This window comes from Cyrtonyx montezumae, unplaced genomic scaffold (genome assembly GCF_038088225.1).
Source record: "Cyrtonyx montezumae isolate F1298 unplaced genomic scaffold, pur_monq_1.0 scaffold_5, whole genome shotgun sequence".
NCBI lineage: Eukaryota > Metazoa > Chordata > Aves > Galliformes > Odontophoridae > Cyrtonyx > Cyrtonyx montezumae.
The window spans coordinates 2,243,445-2,261,444 of NW_027072056.1; the positions used below are offsets into that span (position 1 = coordinate 2,243,445).

The following is an 18,000-nucleotide window of genomic DNA, read 5'->3' on the forward strand; positions in this document are numbered from 1 at the left end:
GGTCAGTTTTAAAAAGGAAAAAAAAACAAGTGGGGGTAGGGGGAATCATTTCCAAGTGGTTTTTGTAGTGCCTGTGTGTGTCTATGTGGGTGCTCTGAGATGCTTGTTTTGAAGTACCTCTTGCGATGGGGTGCTTCCTGTAGCTGGTGTAATGTTAATTTTATGTACCACATACATCCCAAAAACATTAATAAAGGACTTGGAGCTTTTTGTACGCGAGCGCTTTGTGTGCTTCTGTGCCAGCAAACGCTGTTCCGCCCGGAAACTCAAACGTGAGCTCAGAAAGCAGCCAGCTGAGAGACAGCAGCGAGCAGCCACTTGCGCTGCACAGGAAAGTCACGCTGCAGCTCCTGGAGACGCAAAACCGATCTGACCCGCGCGTCCCACTCCTGCAGTGGGGGGAGGTGGGGGGAGGTGGACCGCGGCCCAGAGCAGCGATGCAGCGTCCTCGTACGGTCACAGCCGTGTCGGAGGTCCCCTCCCCCACTGTGGCCGCGCGGTTCAGACCCTCGCAAGGCTTCCCGTACCCTCGTGCATCTCACGGACTCCCCCTTTTATATGAGCGCTTTCCCCTCCCCCTCTTCAAAGCACAGAACGGGTACCTTGACCACAAGGATACCTTGACTCCTCTCCGCTTTCGATCAGAACGGCGTTCTCTGAGGGGCTCGGCCGCTAACGAAGCTCACTCGCTGTCGCTTCAGTGAACCCCAGCGCCCGACGCCCTCGTGAGACAGCCGGCCCAGGCCGCACCTAGAGGATACTCTTTATTTTCCTTCTTCCGGTGGCAGGCAGCGCCCAGTAATGCCGGCCCAGTAATGCCGCTGGTGCTGCTGGACGCGCGGCGCGGCCCTGCCCGGCGCCGGGAGCGCACTCAGCGCTTTCCCGCTCGTGAGGCGGACATTTCCCACAGCGTTGCCCCCCCCTCCCCCCCATTCGCGGTGCAGTCACGCCGGCCGCCAGCCAATGGCAGGGCGGCATCCCCGCCAGCGACGGGGTCTCCCCCCACCCCCCTATTTATGGTGTGCGCGTAGGAGCTCCCACCGGCGGAGGCCCCGCCCACCCGCGTCTCTTCCCGCCCCCGACACTGTTTGTCCTCGCACGTGCGGTCCGTCACGTGACGCGGAGGGAGGCCGGCCCCGGCGCGGAGCGGAAGTCGCCGGCATCTATGGTTGCGGGGCGGGCAGAGCGCCCTCTCCTCTCTATGGTTGCGCCGCCGCCGCGGGGCCGATGGGAAGCTGGCGGACTATGTGCATTTTTCCCTCATTACCTCACAGGCGGGGAGGAGGCTGCCGAGATCGCGGAGGACCTTCCCTCGGCCTCGCTCCGGTCCTCCCGCTCCCCTCGCTGCCGCCGGCCCCGGGAAGCGCGGCTCCCGGCGGGTCCCGCCCGCTCCTCCCCCCCCTAGCCGGGCCCGCTTCTCCGGGGAGCCTCGCCCGGGCCCATGGCTCCATGAGGCGGCAGGCGGCGGCGGCGGCGGCGGCGGGGCAGCGATTGGGCTGAGGAGGGGAGAGGCGGAGCGCGCCCGGCCCGGGACGGGGCAGGAGGTGGGCGGCCGCCGCCGGGCGGGTGGGGGAGGGCCGCCCGGCACCGGGGCCGCGTCCCACAGCGCCCCGCCGCGGCCGGGCCGGAGCCGGCAGCCCCGCAGGCCGGTGGCCCCGGCGGGCGGGAGCGGGGAGCGGGGACGGGGACGGGGACGGGGACGGGGACGGGGACGGGGACGGGGAGCGAGCGGAGCGGGGCGGGCAGAGCTGGGAGGAAGCGGGGTGATTTCCTCAGGCCGCGCTCACCGTGCCCTCCGCGGTTATCCTTCGAAAACCTCAGGTTTGAGGGCTTTTTAAGCGGAGGGAGCGCCCGTTCTCGGAGGTCCCGTTCTCTGGGGACCTGCTGGGTGCAGGAGGATGGGAGCTGTGCGAGCGGGCATTGCTGCGCATCTGTGTGGGTTTGGGTTTTCTTCCTTTTCCTGCGTGGGCTGCGAGTTCACGCTTGTTTGGACGTCTGTGCTTTTAGCAGATGGGGAACTCTCCCTTTGTGTGTCCGGATCTCACGGTGGTGGTGGTACTACAGTTAATGAAGTGCCTACACTGGATGTGTGGTCCTTGAGGATCTGCATAGGCTCTCCCCCCTCTATTCCCCCCCTCCCCTCCCCCTCCCCTTTTCTCCCCTCCCCTCTTCTCCCCTCCCCTCTTTGTGCTGTATGAGATAGGGTTCTCCTCTTTAGAGCAAAAACAGTTCTGCTTTTTCTGTGCACGTATCTGCTTTCCATACTCACCACTTCCCTCCTCTTGAGACTGTGCTTATCTTCAGCTCTTCCTCTCCTGTGTATCTTGACTCTGCCTGTCTGCTTCTGGGTATTGCTGGTTTCCTTAGTCCTAGAAAGCTAATGCAGGTGCTTGCATCTGGGGTCCGGGCAATAGTCTGTTGTTCAGAGTAGTGGTTCCAAGCTCGTAGCTTCTCTCTGTGCCCTGCTTGGGTCACAGCTCTAGGAGCCCAAACCCTGTGGTGTGGGCCAAAGGAATTGTCGCCTTTCTGCTGAGAAGGAGGAAGGGAGGTGCGGCCATGGCTGTGAAGGAGTTTGCCATTGGTGTAGCTGTTAACTGGTGGGGAACAGATGATCTGCAAGAGAATTGAATGGGATGTATGGTCTAAAGTCTCCTTTTTTCCCTTCAGTTTTCCAAGCTTCCCTTCCTTTGTGGGAGGGCTAGGTCTGGTGGTGTGTGGGTTTTTTTGTTGTGTGTTTTTGTGATGAGCTGCCTCTTTTCAGAGCTTTGGTATGTTGCACCAACAGCTCAGGAGCACGGTTTCCTCTTGTGTTGCATATGCTCATGTGATTGATGTATGGAAGTACCCATTCTGCTTGCTGGATTGGTTTTCCCTGTGTTAGAGGTGTGGACGAGTTGCGTGTTGCAGGGATTTTCTTCTGCTTTTTGTTGAAAAAGGAAAGCTGACAACTTAGAGAAGCATGGAAGCAGCTGTTGGTGTTCCACCAGAAACTGTTTTGTGTAGTGCTTATTTTTTCCCCCCCTGTTCGTTTCCAGGGGTTCTGCAAGTGCTTCAGGCAGCAAGTTTTGAAGCAGGATGGGAAAAAGACGCTGTGTTCCTCCCCTCGAGCCCAAGCTGGCAGCTGGCTGTTGTGGAGTAAAGAAGCCCAAGTTATCCGGGAGCGGAACGCACAGTCATGGGAATCAGGCCACAACTGTACCGGGCTCCAGTTCAGGTCCTCTTCAGAACCACCAGCACACAGATGGGAATAATGGAAGGGAGAACGTATCTGACTTGACTTTGGGCCCAGGAAATTCCCCAATTACTCGAATGAATCCCACTTCGGGAGCTCTGAGCCCGCTTACTCGGCCCAATGGAACTGCCAATAGCACCAAGAACCTGGTGGTGACAGCAGAGATGTGCTGCTACTGCTTCGATGTACTCTACTGTCATCTCTACGGTTTCCCTCAGCCACGACTTCCTCGATTTACCAATGACCCCTAGTGAGTAAACTGTGTGGGAGGAAAGTGGAGAAAGCAGCACTCAGAGCTGTGATGGGGTTGGGGTGCTGGGGTGGGCGGAAGGGTTTCCTCTGGGGAGAGGGGGAACTGATGGGTGGGGAGGAAGGGGCCGCTCTGCTCGACCTGCCAGGCACAAAAAGGATTCCCTGAAACTGCTTGAAAGAGTAAAGATATTCTGTTGAAGTTGTTGGTGGATTTGAGTGGAGCTCTGAAGAGTGGTGCTCAAGTGAGAGCAGGCCTAATCCTACAGGCGAGCTGGGCAGATGTGTGAGGAGTTACAGTGCTTCTTTGGCTCAGAGTCTGATGCATGAGACCGTGCGTGCTTTTATTGAGGAATGCAAAGCTGCCTTGTGGTGACTGCTGCAGTTGGCTCCCATCATTGTAAGGAGGCTTCTCACTCTGCAGGTAATTAACCACACCGTGCCTTCATGAAACTATACTAAAACATTGCAGCTGAAATTAAACAATTGACAGAAAGCAACAAAATAATGTAATTAATTTGAAGAGTGTTCTACCTCTGTTGCCAGGCACTGATTTGGGGCAAGGACGAGGGAAGAGACTTCCTTCTGCTAGCAAACTGGGAAAGGAGGGAAGTAAGCAGTTGAAGCAATGTTCGGACTGATCCTGAGCAACAGCTGAGCTAGAGAGCATTGGACAAGGGCCTGCATGACGGTGTGTGCCTCGCCAGGCCGACGGGTGTAGCAGGGAGAGGAACTGAGCATTTTCCAGTTGTGGAACTGAAAAAGCGACCATTTCAGAGGTGGTGCTGGCTGCACAATATGGGGAGAGACTGGGGGTTCACTTTCAGGGATGAAGGCAAGGTTAAGAAGAAAGGAGATAAGTGTGAGAAGAGGCAGGGAGCAGATTTATGAAAGTTATCTGGCATTTCACTTTGGTGAGATTTACCTCATGTTTATCTGAAGGTTGAACGTGTGAGTGTGGAAATGTTAATGTTGTTAAAATGTTTGGTTGAAGAATTATATGGAAAACATCAGTGACAAACAGAACTTCTGATGCCCCTCAAAGGGCCACGGACAGAACAACAGATCAAACACGAAGGTGTTGCCACCCTTGATTTAAATTAATGAATTTTAAATTGATGTAAAGGAGCAACGGCTTAAAGAGGTCAAGGACTTTTCCTTGCACTGAACATCTTGCCACCTTACTGGCTGTCACTGTGGAGTCGGATGTAGGTTGTGCATCCATGCAGTTATTATCCCAGCAGGATTAGAGGTACATGTTCTGAATGCTGCTGCGGGCTAAGCTGTTTAATGCCATAAGGACAAGGGAATGGAGACACACTGGGCTGCAGCACAGAACAGTTCCAGGGGCTCCCCAGGCTGAAATGTTTCTACTGTTGTTTCTCATATCTGAACTACTGATTGTTTTCTAAAACGAGCGTATTCATTTATTGCGTTGCTTGAAATGCAAAAGTTCTGTGCTGTTATTTTTATATGGCTTCATTATCTTGGCAGTAAATCCAACTTCTGTTCACTAGTGTCACGAAGGTCGTGTTTCAGAAATGTTGGCTGTTTGAATTGCACGCCCCAGTTTGACAAGTTAGGATTCACCGAGCGTGCTGGTGCTGATCGTTTTGAAGTCCTTTGGATCATCACTCCAAAGCAAAACAAAAGAAAAACCTATACACCAGAAGTCTCTCAGGGGAGATGAGGAGCAGACCGCTGATGGAAGGAGCAGAGTGGTGCCTGTGTTTCACAGACTGCTCCAGCACAGTGCCTGGCTGCGGTGCTGTGGCCGGAGGGAAGTGGTTGCTCTGATCTCATCAGGATGTGACTGCAAAGGATCAGAAAGTGGTCTTGGTCTGGGCAAAAGATAATTGAGACTTCCCTTCGTACATAAAAGAAATGCACTTTTCTGGAAAGAGCTATGGAACAATTGACTTCCTGTCATCAGCACCTGCAGTTTGCTAAAAGCATTTATTCCTCACATTAAGAAGCAGTGCCTTTTATATGGTGAAAAACTAAAAAGATGCAATTTTATCAACTTGTATGAAGTGAAACGTATTTTTTAAGCCTCAGTTGTTATGACCACAGTCAAACCTGTTAAAAATGAGGTTTTATAAAGTGTGATGGCCCCCTGGATGTAATTATCTCGTCCTTCCTGGTAATACCTCTTCTATTATAGACGTAGAAAGCTGTGTCACAGCTCAGTGGAAACTTTTTGTTTTTTTACAGTGGAAAGAGGTGAATAGAAAATGTGAACCTGTGATGTGAATCCAAGAATAGAAGGAACTTACATTTGTATTCTGTCAGTAGTGCTTTTCATCTTCTCCCTTCCTTTTTCTCTGGGCAAAGTAATGGTTCCAAAAGTGTAATTAGATGAAGCTAAATTTTCACCAAGCTTGTGGCAATAACACATCTCAGGAATCTCCTTTTTAAGCTTAGTGTCATTTTTGGGTTGTTTTTTTTTTCTTTAAGCTTTCTAATGTATTTCCTTAGCTCTGCTTCCCTTTTCTGTTTCAACATATGGTACTTGGATGAAAACAGAGAGGAACGATATCCTGAAAGTACCTTGAAGTGTCGTTGCAAAATGAGAGCAGTAAATGGTGTGCCTTGATCAAGGAGCCTGAGGTGGCTGGTGGTTGTTGAAGAGTGTTTCCACTTCCCCTGTGGGCAAAGTACTTCACAATTGCACCCGCAGAGTGTTTGCTGCTTAGGTCACAGCTCTTAACAGGATCCTGAGTGCTGGGTTGATGCTGTGATCCGGTCTTGTAGTTCTGTTGTTGCTCTGGGTAACAGCACTGGACATTGCTTTGTCACTGCAATTCAAAAAATGTTCTGATTTTTAAGCTGTGTTGCCTGTGTTTGAGAAATCATCCCCTCTCCGTGCTGATTTTGCTGTGCAAACGGAATCTCTCCGTATTTTTAGTGACATTTACCACAAAAATGCATTGCTTGAAGAATTTGAGGAAATTTGTTATGTATGCTTTGATGCAGAATCAGTCCTGTCTTCGTGTTTTAGAACTCTTGGTAATATCTATTTAATTTCAGAAAGATTTTCTCAGCGTCGTGTGTTTTCCTATTATACCATCTTGAAGTCCAATGGAAATCCACGTTTGGTATCGCTGCTGACCAACTTTCTCCTTTATGTTTGGGATTGTTTGAATTCTGAGTGACCACTTCTTGCATTCAGTACCCTGTAATGGGAAAAAACAGTCTCAGTTACCCAGCTTTTACCATGAGATCAGCATCATTGGTTTCCTTGCACATTTTCCCAGCTGCTCCAACATTTTTGTAGGCTCCAGCAGCCATTATCCTTTCTTTCCTGTTTCTCTCTCCAGCTGTTTGCAATTTCACTCCCTTCTGTACAAGTGAACTTTTTGCCCCTGGTGTTCACTGTCTTCATTATCTGTTTACCTCTTGGCAGAGCTCTTTTGAATACTGTTGTTCAGAATCTCATGTTTTCTCCGGGTTTTACTGTGGCTGTTGGGTTAATAGATTGAAATGAGCCTGCTGACTTGGGGAATCTGCTGTTACACCTGTAAATCTATGAGTAGGTGGGAAAACACAGGTTTGGGTGGAACAGTGCAGTGGTTTTATGTCTCTTGCAAACCTGAATTACAGATGTTTGCATTCTGCAAACCTGTTCAAGGTCTTTCATTTTCAAATGTGCTATAAATGAGTAATCTAATTTTCTTCACCTGTGTGAGTTTTGGTTGTCCTGTAGGCCACCAGATGCCATTAAGTGAGGCTGTTACTCACAGAGGTTAACAAGTGGGGTCAAATTAACAGTCTTACTCATCAGAAAACTGTGTGGTGAAGAAAGGAAGGTGTTGGTGGAGATGAGGAAGCATGCTGGAAAGGCGTGGGTTAGGAATGGGTTTTGCGTTTGGCAGGTTGAGAAGGTGTGCCTGGTAGGATTTATTGCAGAGAGGGTGAGAAAGGAAGGGCATGCATACATGCTCTGCTGTACCTGTTGTCTGCCCTGAAAGGTCTGTCTCTACAGACTGAGGTATTTCTCGTTTCTTGCCTTTTCAGTCCACTCTTTGTGACGTGGAAGACGGGGCGAGACAAGCGGCTCCGTGGCTGTATCGGGACCTTCTCAGCCATGAATCTTCACTCAGGACTCAGGGAATACACATTAACCAGGTAACTATGTTGAAAATTCAATAAACCTGAAACTACTTTAACTTGCTGAGGATCTATAAGGATTCAAAATTAAGTTATTTTATTGGATTAGCATAGTTAATTTTTATATCCCTCATGGTAGAATAAACATGAGAATTGTGTGATAGTTAGGGGGAGGTAATGTGTCAGGATTTAGGGGAACATATTTGCAATAGGTGAATTTTGGTCGACTTTTTAAAGCTAATATTGACTCTGTCTTACATACTAGCAGGTTTAGTGTCAGGTTTCCCCTAACTTCTCTCTGCTTGCAGTAAGTGAAAGGCAGCATCTGGAGGCTCCTACCTAGTGTTTGTATATTTTAGTTTGTTAGATCATGAATAGATGCAAATCAGTTTATCTGCAGTAGAAAATTGAAAAACAGTATGTATTTCACAGAGGTGTAATCGACAAGGTCATAACTGAGCATCTGAGGATTTTGTTGGTGTTCAGATTAGGCAGTGTACCTCCTCTTCCCTTAGTGCACTTAAGGACAGCCGATTTCCACCCCTGACCCGCGAGGAGCTGCCCAAACTCTTCTGCTCTGTCTCCCTCCTCACTAACTTTGAGGATGCCAGTGACTACTTGGACTGGGAGGTGAGAACAGGTGCATTTGGATCTCTGCATCACTCGTTCCGTTCGGGTTCGGGTTAGTACATAGTGATGTGTCTCCTTCGTTACAAGGGTGTGTGGGGAACCAAACTGGGGATAGAAACGGAGGGCTGGGGAACTAGAAGGGAGGAGGAGGATGTGCTGATAGTGTGATATTGGTTGGGAGGGGATCTGAATGGCAGCAGAAGTGGCAAATAAATTATTCTATGGCTTTAGCACAAGAGGAAGTAGGTTTAGGGATGTGTGTATGTAAAAGCCTGGGAAGTGCTTTGATGCTGTAAACAGAAACCAGGAATAAAAAAGTAGTTAGAACCTAACGTATAAGAAATGTTTAGGACATTTTACATAGGAGTATACTTAGCTCAAGGAAGATGAAATAGACTTTGTGGTTGGGCTGGCTTAGTCACGATCTGTTGTTAGATTCTTGTCCTGCTGGACCAGTGTGGGAGACTGCAGCCTGTCAGACTCCTAAGAAGACTTTCTTTAGGAGAAGTGGCAGGGAGGCCGGCGGTGGAGAAATGCACAGGGTTGCAGGCAGGACAGATCAATCATTAACTTAGTGTTAGGAAACACCTCTTATTTGGCTATTCATTTCCATCTATAGGTTGGGATCCATGGGATCAGAATAGAGTTCATCAATGAGAAAGGTGTCAAACGCACAGCCACGTATTTACCTGAGGTTGCTAAGGAACAAGGTGGGTTTGAGATGACAGCTAAACGTACCAGTATGCTGTGTCACAGAATTGGGTAACATAAATCTATGCATTTTGGGTTTGGATTGCAATGCTCTTCTCATAATAGTGCCATGGATCCACCAGACTTAATCTGGATAACTGACACCTGATACAGCTGCTGTTGGGTTTTCATCTGGCCTTTTTCTCATCCCACATCTGTGCACAGTTTTATCTTAGTGTAAAAAAGAAAAAATGTTTTAGGGCTTAAGAAATAGAGGCTCTCAAAATATGGAACTTCCAGCTTCATTTAGCATTGCATCTTTCCTCTTCTATGTTTCTTCCACCAACTAGGATAACTGCAGACTGCACAGTACCAACAGGAGAGTTCCTTTCCTCCTCATTGTTGCTAAAGTAGCACCCTCCAGATGAGGGCAGGAAACAGGGCCCCTCTGGAGCACACTTCCCACTCAAATATAGTAGCGGTCACCATGGTAACTGCTCAAAATATTGCCTCCTTTCCTCCACCTAGCAGAGTGGAGTGGTCGCATCCTCCTGGCTCTGGGGCAAAAGACTAAGGTAGGAATTTTAACTCTGATCTCTCACATAGCAGTGCACTGTGCTATCACTAGAGCATCAGGCTGATCCCAATTTGTCTGTGTAAAGCTAAGTATTACCTTACTTTAAGTCTTAAGAGCTAAAACCGAGTGGCACCTGATAAAACAGTCTGGTGTCTCTGCAACAGAGGCAAGGCACGGACCTTTGTAGGAAGAGAGGTCATATGGAGAAAATGGGATTACTGTTTTATAGATCACTGCAGTTCAAATCTGAGTTTAAAGGGGTTGGCATGTGCAGGCAGTGTGCATGCGTAAGGTCGTGTATGTCCAGTTTGGCACTGGTATTTGTAAAGTTCAGAATTTCCTGCTTAGTTGTTTGCTTCTCTAGAGGCCTTTTAATGCATCTCCTCTCTTCTTCAGACACAATTTTTATATTGAAAAATACCCCTTGTGTTTATTTTTCATTAGACTGGGATCAGATCCAGACCATAGACTCCTTACTCAGGAAAGGTGGCTTTAAGGCTCCGATTACCAATGACTTTAGGAAAACGATTAAACTCACCAGGTAAGGTGATGTATTTGTTGTCTTTAAGGTTCATTTTGTGGACGATTCAGTTTATTTGTGTATATCTTCACGCTTCTGTCAGGTGGTAGGTGGGGGCTGGAAGACGAAATCACCAATGTCAGGCAGATAATGTATATGGAATGAAGTGTAACGTGTTCAGTCTGTGCAGTTTTGAAGACTTTTCAGAAAGCACCCACTACTTTTTAGTGCAGTCATCCGCTCCAAAGAAGCAGAACGCTTGCAGGTTTATTAAGGGGTGGATTCTTTGGTATTTTTACAGCAGACATCCTTTTCTCAACATGCTGCTCTGGGGATGGTGTAGCTGCTTGGAGGTGATAGCTGTCTTCCAACCAAACCATGCTCCCATCTGGCTGACTTGTAGCATTGGCTTGTTTTTCTGTGCTCTTGTCTCTTTTATTGTTTTCAGCTCCCCCGTAAATAAAAATGTGGACATAGAGTTTTGTTCAGAAACACGGGAATTTATCATGTTGTTTCCCACCTCTGGAGTGGGAGTGTTCTGTTTTTTAATGGGAGGACAGGATTAAGTTTCTCATTAGAACGTGGTGTAAGCAGGAGGAGGTGTGTGGAGGAGGAAGGACTCAGTGCAATTCACAGCTGCTTTGACCTGCAGTGCTTAGAAGTGCCACTGGGAATGTGATCTCTCAGAAGGGACTTCACCTTTTGTGAATTCTGACTGTTCAACATGGACTGAGTGACACATAGCACATAATAACTTTCCTTTTACCCAACTCTGCATCATCTGCTTTCACTAGCTTTTCAAGTGTGAAGACCACCCAAGAAGGAAACGGTACTTGAATGCTGTTTCTTCAGTCTCTGAAACTTTGAGCCTTCTGCTTCCAGCAAAATTTTCATGCCCCCGTTTTTTTTTTCTCTGTGCAGGTAAACATAAAAAAGAATACAAGCTGACCATTTGTTTTCTGTCTGCCACTTCAGGAGTCCTCTTTATTATGATTGTCTTGAACAGGGCTCAGCCTTTGGCACACAAAAGCTAAATAAAGCTTAGAAAGTTTATCCAGACTGTTGCATAAGGAGATAGGACACAAAGTAGCTGTTGAAGTTAGTGGGGGTCTCCTTATTTAGGGTTGTTGGTGGTGATCCAAAAGGTGATGTGGGATGAAAGCATTTTGTCCGTACAGCACCATCTCTCCATGTTTCATTCTGATGCTGTTCCCACAGGTACCGCAGTGAGAAGGTGACAATCAGTTACGCGGAGTACATGGCCTCTCGTCAGCATTGTTTCCAGAATGGCACTCTTCATGCCCCTCCCCTCTACAATCATTACTCCTGACACACGGCTGCATGACCAGTCCCACCCCCCAGTTGCTGCCAATGGCTACGACATCATCGGGGCAGACGCCTCCTCTTCCTGGTCCAGTTACTTCTACTACTGCACCATTTTATGATGCTAGCTTCCGTTGCCAAGTCTGCCTTCCAGCTGACCTGGGGGGAGGATGAGAGCATGACAGAACTTCAGGGGCCCAAGCCTTATCTCAGCCTTCCCTCCAAATGGGGATTTAGTTGGGTTGGAGCTCCGTGCCTACGAACTGTTGTGAGGTGCAGAAGACCTCTAGGAGTGAAAGTGCCACTTCAGATCGATCTGTTTGCGCGTGTTACCGACGCTCTGGAAGCTTGAGTTGTTTGTTATGGAAGCCCCCCAGATCAAGTAGGAGCATTCCCCTGGCAGCCTGGGCAACGGAGTCCAATGAAACATTTTTTAGGTTCTTTTTAATTTTTTTTAACCTCTGGTATCTGTTGTGTACCAAGAGCTGACTGCAGTCCCCGCGCGTCACAGGCGGACGTTACAACACAGAGGGTTGAACACCTGGGTAGCACCTCGTCCTCACAGACAGAAAGCACTTAAAGATGTGAAGAACCTTTGGATGGTACTGCAGATGAATCCAGTGTTTAAGTAAGCCGTCGAAGGCTCTAATTCTCAGATCCTGCTGTAGGTGGATTCTCTAGAACTCCTTTTGGTTTATGGTTTGCTGGGTTTGTAGGTGGTGCTTTGTAACGTAGCCTGCTATGAAATAGAGTGCTGTTTTGCCTGTAGGAGAGCAAATTGTCATGCTGTGTATGTGAAGGACAAGGTAACTTGAGTGTACCCTGGACAGTCTTCGCCGTTACTGCCCCGTTTTGTGTCAGAACGTTTTTAAGAGAGCCTGATTAGGGGTGGGTAGGGATTGGCAGGGAATGGACTGTAGTCATACAAGGGAGACAAGTGACTGAAATTTCTTTAACTTTAGAAAACTGTCTTGGGGACCTTCCTTTTCATAGGACAGCCACTTTCTCTAGTGTGACTATGGATCTTGAGATTTGTCAGTAGTCGGGTTCGTGGCGGGCCTGGTGGAGGAGGCTGCGTGGTTTCGCTGCTCATGTGTTATGCAGCTCTTTCATTAGCACATCGAGGCAGTGAGCGGGGAGCCCTGTTCGTGTGCACTCTGTATTTCTCCTCCTGTCATTGGTTGAAAGAAGTACTCTGTTCTAAGAGGAAGATACGTTCTCCAGTTGTTGTTCTGCAGTGTTGTTAAGGCACACCCTGTCAATGAGGTCACTAGAATTCCAGTTGTAAATTCAGAAACGTTTCTGGAGGGTCAGCAGTGATCAGGAGAGAGCATACAGGTGTATAGCAGAGCGCTGGCTATTTGGCCACACGTAGCTTTAGTTTGCTTGTGTGTGGTAATAATGGCTTTTAAAATTGGCTGGTGTTCTGAGCCTGAAGTTCTCTCCTGGTGAGGCAGGGAATGAGGCTGGTAGGAAGCTCAGGACTGCGTGCTGCTGCTCCTTCTGGTCCTAGAGAAGAAAACAGGCCTGTGTGGTTTTGCTTCACGGTGGTGTTGTGTCCTCCTGCTGCCGGAGGAGAGAGACACGAGGGAAAGGAGGGAGTCCTGTTCTGGATAACTGTGCAATATTGACCCAGCTTTCCTCCTGTGCTGGGTCGTTCTTATAAATGGCCGCATTTTCCCATGTGATGCTGTTGAAGAGTGACTGAAGATGAAGGGATTGCTTCAGTATTTTCCTGCTGCTGAGAATAAATGGGTATTGTTACAAACTCAAGTGGTTTGTAATTACTGTCCCAAGGTGCCCGGGAGTGATGAGGGAGGATGGGGTCAGCTCTGGACAATACCATTCACCGTTCAGCTGTCAAACAGTATGATACATAGGGCTACACTCATTACTGTTCAAGTGTTCTACGTTAGAATTTAATTTCATCAAGGTTTAAAAAGAGCAAAAAAAATGGTGCTAAAACTTCACCCCTGAGCACGCTCAGTGAGACTGGTCATGCAGGCATATAGTGCCAGGCTTCTCTACTCTTCGTTTCTTTTCCAAGTATTTGCCCTGTTCTGCGTCTTCACCAGTGTACAGTGTTTTCCTGATTTCATTTTATTTGTATAGGGGATGAAGAAGGGGTGGGGTGGGGAAGGTTAGCTGTCATTTTTAAAGAACAGAATGTTAGGAGTGAGTGACGTGGTTGGATGAGCTTGAAGTGGGCTAGGCAGTTTGGCACTGGGGAAGCCTTATCCTCTCCCACTTCCATTTCCCTGCTCAGTCTGGATTCAACAAACAACAACAAAAAAGCCTCTAAATATGTACTGTGTTCTTGTCTTGCTGCAGTGAGAAGAGAAGCTAGCAAATCAGAACTGCTGGTCTGCTGTGTTAGAAACAGGCCCTCTCAGCTTTAGTCCCATAAGGGGTCTGGCTGTGAAGTCGGTTGAAAGGCGTGTCGATAATACATGACAAGGACAGGTGGTCTCAGGAAATAATCCCATTTCTAGATCATTACACGGCAGCTATGCATAAGGATGAAAGGAGTGAGCTGGAAACAAAATGCACTTTGATTTGCCTCCAGGTGGAGGTAACAAAAATCAGCGATTCAGTACTTTCTCTGTGGTTACTTTGTGGGGACAGCAGGTTAGAACTGCTCCCTCGAAAGCAATTGCCACCTGGTTTGATCTGGATTTAACTCATCCTTAGAAGCAAGTGCCTTTTGGTCTAGAAGGGCTTATTCTCATGACAACCACAGCTGAGAAATAATCTCACTGCAAGTACGGATTGTCTTTGTTTTACAGCAAATACAGGAGAATGTCTTTGATCACTGGAGTCTGTCAGTGTTGGAATGTTTCCACTGTGAGGTTCTTAAACTTCCTCTTTTCATGTTTGATAGTCAATCTCAACTGAGATCACTTCAGTCTGGGAAGGTTTTATGGTCAAAATATCACATATCTGCAGTTTATAAGAACTAAAATTCTGTAAGAAATCTAAGAGTTCGTTTTAACCTTTGCACAGGATAATTTGTTTTCATAGTACATTAACCTACATCTGCAATCTTCACTGACGATTAGTGCTGTTTTCTGTTTGTATTCTGGAAACTACATGTCGTTTTGTTTTGAGTTACTTTGGGGTTAATTTATTTCCTTAAAGCAGGAGACCTCTTTTGACCTTCAGTGCAGAGATGTCAGACCAATTCTTTGTATTACACTTGGTTGCCTCCTACCGATATAATAACTTCTGAGTGTAAATAATTGAACTCTATCCTCTAATGAAGTATTGTAGAGAATAAATCATAATGGGAAAAAAAGTTTGTAATGTCCTCTTTATATGGTTTCTTATAGCATTTATGGGACATGATCAGATCTTTCTCGTCTGTGAAGCTGGGTAACACACTGTGTGTAAACACCAAGCCTCTCACTTCTACTACATGTTCAGAACCAGGGGAGTTGCCAGACTGCTATCACAGCTGTCTGGAAACATAAAGACAGGCTTGCTAGGAGAAGTGAGGGGGAAACAGTAGGAAAATTAAACACAAATACTACAATATTTCCCTTAATAATGATACAGCAAAGAGTCTGCATTCTGAAATAACACTGACTCAGTGATAACTCCGTTAGTTGTCCTGATGGTGGAACGTACACAGATCTGTACATCTGGCTTGCAGTACCCCACCTTTGGTTTTGGTCTTTTCAAATGAATTAAAGAAGAAAGAGATGATATGTATTTTATAGGTCCTCAAGTGATCTTAAATACGAACTTTATTTTTGGAGAAAGCATATTTCTAGATTCCTTCTAAATATTGCAATGATTGCTTTGGTATGGGACCGATCGGTTGTGCACAGAGACACCTTTTGGCTTTCTGCTTACCTCTGCTTTGAATGGTTTTCTGTACGTTTACAGGCTGCCTCTGCTGGCTGATCTGAGGCAGATGTCTACTTCAAGAACTCTGTTTCACATGGGTGGTTCTCAGCTGCAGCCCTGGCACTGGGGAGCAATGAGTGTAAGAGAGGAAAAAAGAAATCAAACAACCGTATACCTGAAGGGGGAGAGCAGATCTGAGCTGAATGTGCCCGAGAAGCTCGCTCACTGCAGGGCAGCTCCAAAGCCTGCACGTGAGCAATTACATTTCCTTGGAAGATTTAAGATAATGCACAAATTTACTTTTTGTAAGTCCCTCATGCACTGTGAGTTAAGGAGTCTGTAGTTAACATGATCTACAGGTGACCTGTATGTTCTGGTGTCAAGCACAGAGCTAGCACCTGCTGCTGTTACATGTCCCTATGAGCTATCAGTTATGCTTCCTCAGCTTCTTTTTTAACTAGGGTACACTGACCTATTTTTGTGTCAGTTTTTAGGGTATATATGTTTTTCCTTACTTGGTTTTTCTTTAGGTTTCACACTGAAGCAGTCGGACACAGAATCTTTGGCCGGTGTCTTCCATGTGTGCACATAGCTCCTGTGGCCACAGGAGCCCTCAGCAGCTCACAGCAGAGGTGAGTGCATACAAGAGGCTGCTCCATCCGAGCTCAGCACTGGAATACCAGCATCATTCTCCAAAAAATGCTTCCTTCTGGTTTTACCTCTGCTTGAAAATAAAAAAAGAAACAATGAATGAGTCGTTTAGCACTGATTAAAAACTCTAAAAACAAACAACAGAGCACCTAGGAGAAATCTCTGCAAGATATTTCAGATGAAGAATAATTGAGAGTTTATTTTTGGACGAAATTTATATGAAGAAGTATCTAATTATGATTGATCAATGTATCAAAGATTACAAAGTCAGAGCACGTGAGTCAGTGCTTTTAATATATACACTACCACACGTGTGGTGAGTATTGCTCTCATACTGAATTACAGACAGCACAACCAGTTGATAGCATGCTTAGATATCATATAGGAATTAAAAAAACCAACATTGCCTCAAAGGCAGTTCTGTATTCAGACTATGACATGACTTTTGGATATTAATATAGCTCTGTATTGCTCTTACGTTTATCATTATATTTTTGTTACCTAACTTGAAAAGGAGTCAATAACTGAAGGTGAGATTATAGGAAAACTTGCATGCTGATATTTCAAGAATGTGTTTATAAAGAAATGTGAATCTCATGCACTAATGGCTATTTTGACACGGATTTTTCTAAGCAGGGGATTTTGCTTGTGGATTTTGATCTACACGCTTTAGAAATGTTGCTGACAATGAGAAGAGATTAAGGTCTCAGTGTTCTGATCTTAATGCCTTCAGTCAAAACCTGCTTTCCGAAGTAAAGTCAGTCTCTGACACACACAGATAATTACTGCTCCAAAGCTTCAGAGCTGCCAGGAAGATAAGGCCTGTTCTGCTGCTGGTGTGTTCAGAGGAAGGACATTGCAAAATGCAGCTACGCTGATCACAGAATGTATTTGTTATTAGATGTTCCTACGTTTTACTCCACAGATATTCAGCTGAAGGTGTTTTGTTTTTTGGTGTTCTGTTGTGTGTGTGTGTGCAGTCAGCTGTTAGTAGGTCTGTTTTCAAACTGAGAGAATGAAGAAATCGGTCTGTTGAACAAACCTCAGGTGTCGTGAACCCAGCAGTGGTCACTACTTTCTGCCCTAGGCTATGAACTGTAGGCTGGAGTCTAAAGCCAAGCACAGCAGTGACAGCAAGCTGTTTCCCTCCACCACATCCTCCTTAGCTGTACCTTTACCTTCTTGCAGGTATGAAGCTTTCCCTGAATTGCTTCAGTTTTCATGTACGTAAGCAGGAGAGATCTTTGGGGAACAATGAAAGTACAAATGTATGTAACTGAGACTGTGAGCTACCCACTGTTTGAGGATCGTGATGTTCCGAGGAGACAGGTTATGTGAGAAGCCATCAGGGTGCCAAACAATTTTAATCAATCTGCCATAGATTTCCACATTTTCTTGTGAACACAATTGAAATAGCCTCATTTGCTAGATGATCCGAGATATTTCCACACTATCTTCCCGAATGTCTTCGTTTGTATCACTTAGCTAATTAGTTTTCAGCTAGCTCCTCTGCCAGGCTCATAGGTTGAGCAAACAAACATTAAGGAGCGAAGATCCGATCCGTAGCTCCTGGTAGAGCTCACGCTGGCTGTGCCCCTCCCCCGGGGCGCAGGAAGCTCTGCAGCTGGCACGGATGTGAGTTGAGGAGTGCAGGAGCGGAAAAACCTCACGGTAAATCCTCCAGCCATCTATTTGTGCCTTTCTTTAAGGGCGCAGGACGACCCTGTGGAGTCTGCTAAGACGATTACTGAGTCGTAAGCTGGTTGGGCACTTTCACGTGCGTTCTCCGGGGAAAGTGCCGCTGCACGCGTTACTTTGCTGCCCCCGCCTCCAATAGCGTCAGGAGGAGTACAGTCATTTCCATCCCGCCTGCAGCTTTCCGGGGCCTACAGACTGCTCCTGGGTAGTGAGACAAGAACGGGTTAATATAAAACTTAGGGACTGAGCAAACGGGAGGGAGAAGAACACTGAGGGGCACCCTGACAGGCTGCTACGCTGGAACAGGTGATGCTACAAAAGCGCAGTAAGGCAGCAACCAGAAGAAACCGGATTAACCTCTTCAGCTGCGACAGAGTGAAACGGCACAGTGAGGAACACCACCATCCTTCATCTTCACGACCTCACCGCCACAGCGGGGGGCAGAGCTCGTGTTCACCCAGAGTGGCTCGG

The 18,000-nt window shown here is 47.1% G+C and overlaps 2 protein-coding genes across 3 annotated transcripts in view; one reads left to right on the forward strand and one right to left on the reverse strand.

Moving 5' to 3' along the window:
* Window positions 1-18,000, reverse strand: part of GPR17 (G protein-coupled receptor 17) — a 179,317-nt gene that overhangs the window by 83,493 nt on the left and 77,824 nt on the right. The gene's annotated exons all lie outside the window — the stretch shown is intronic.
* Window positions 3,042-14,613, forward strand: AMMECR1L (AMMECR1 like). 2 transcript variants are annotated; one of them, XM_065748524.1, is made up of 6 exons: window positions 3,042-3,482; window positions 7,499-7,609; window positions 8,107-8,221; window positions 8,841-8,931; window positions 9,933-10,029; window positions 11,227-14,613. In XM_065748524.1, the coding sequence occupies exons 1-6, from the start codon at window positions 3,076-3,078 to the stop codon at window positions 11,336-11,338; spliced, it is 933 nt and encodes a 310-aa protein (XP_065604596.1). In that variant the 5' UTR covers window positions 3,042-3,075; the 3' UTR covers window positions 11,339-14,613. The 2 variants fall into 2 exon arrangements, 1 of the variants encoding a protein (XP_065604596.1); XR_010622934.1 differs by lacking the exon at window positions 11,227-14,613 and having other exon boundaries at window positions 8,841-9,486; window positions 9,933-10,008.

What these genes read in the sequence shown, in the direction of transcription:
- AMMECR1L (XM_065748524.1), top strand. Translation starts at nt 3,076, where the DNA reads ATGGGAAAAAGACGCTGTGTTCCTCCCCTCGAGCCCAAGCTGGCAGCT. An exon ending in AGGGAATACACATTAACCAG is followed by an intron (nt 7,610 to 8,106) that starts GTAACTATGTTG and finishes CTCTTCCCTTAG; the next exon opens with TGCACTTAAGGACAGCCGAT. An exon ending in GTGACTACTTGGACTGGGAG is followed by an intron (nt 8,222 to 8,840) that starts GTGAGAACAGGT and finishes TTCCATCTATAG; the next exon opens with GTTGGGATCCATGGGATCAG.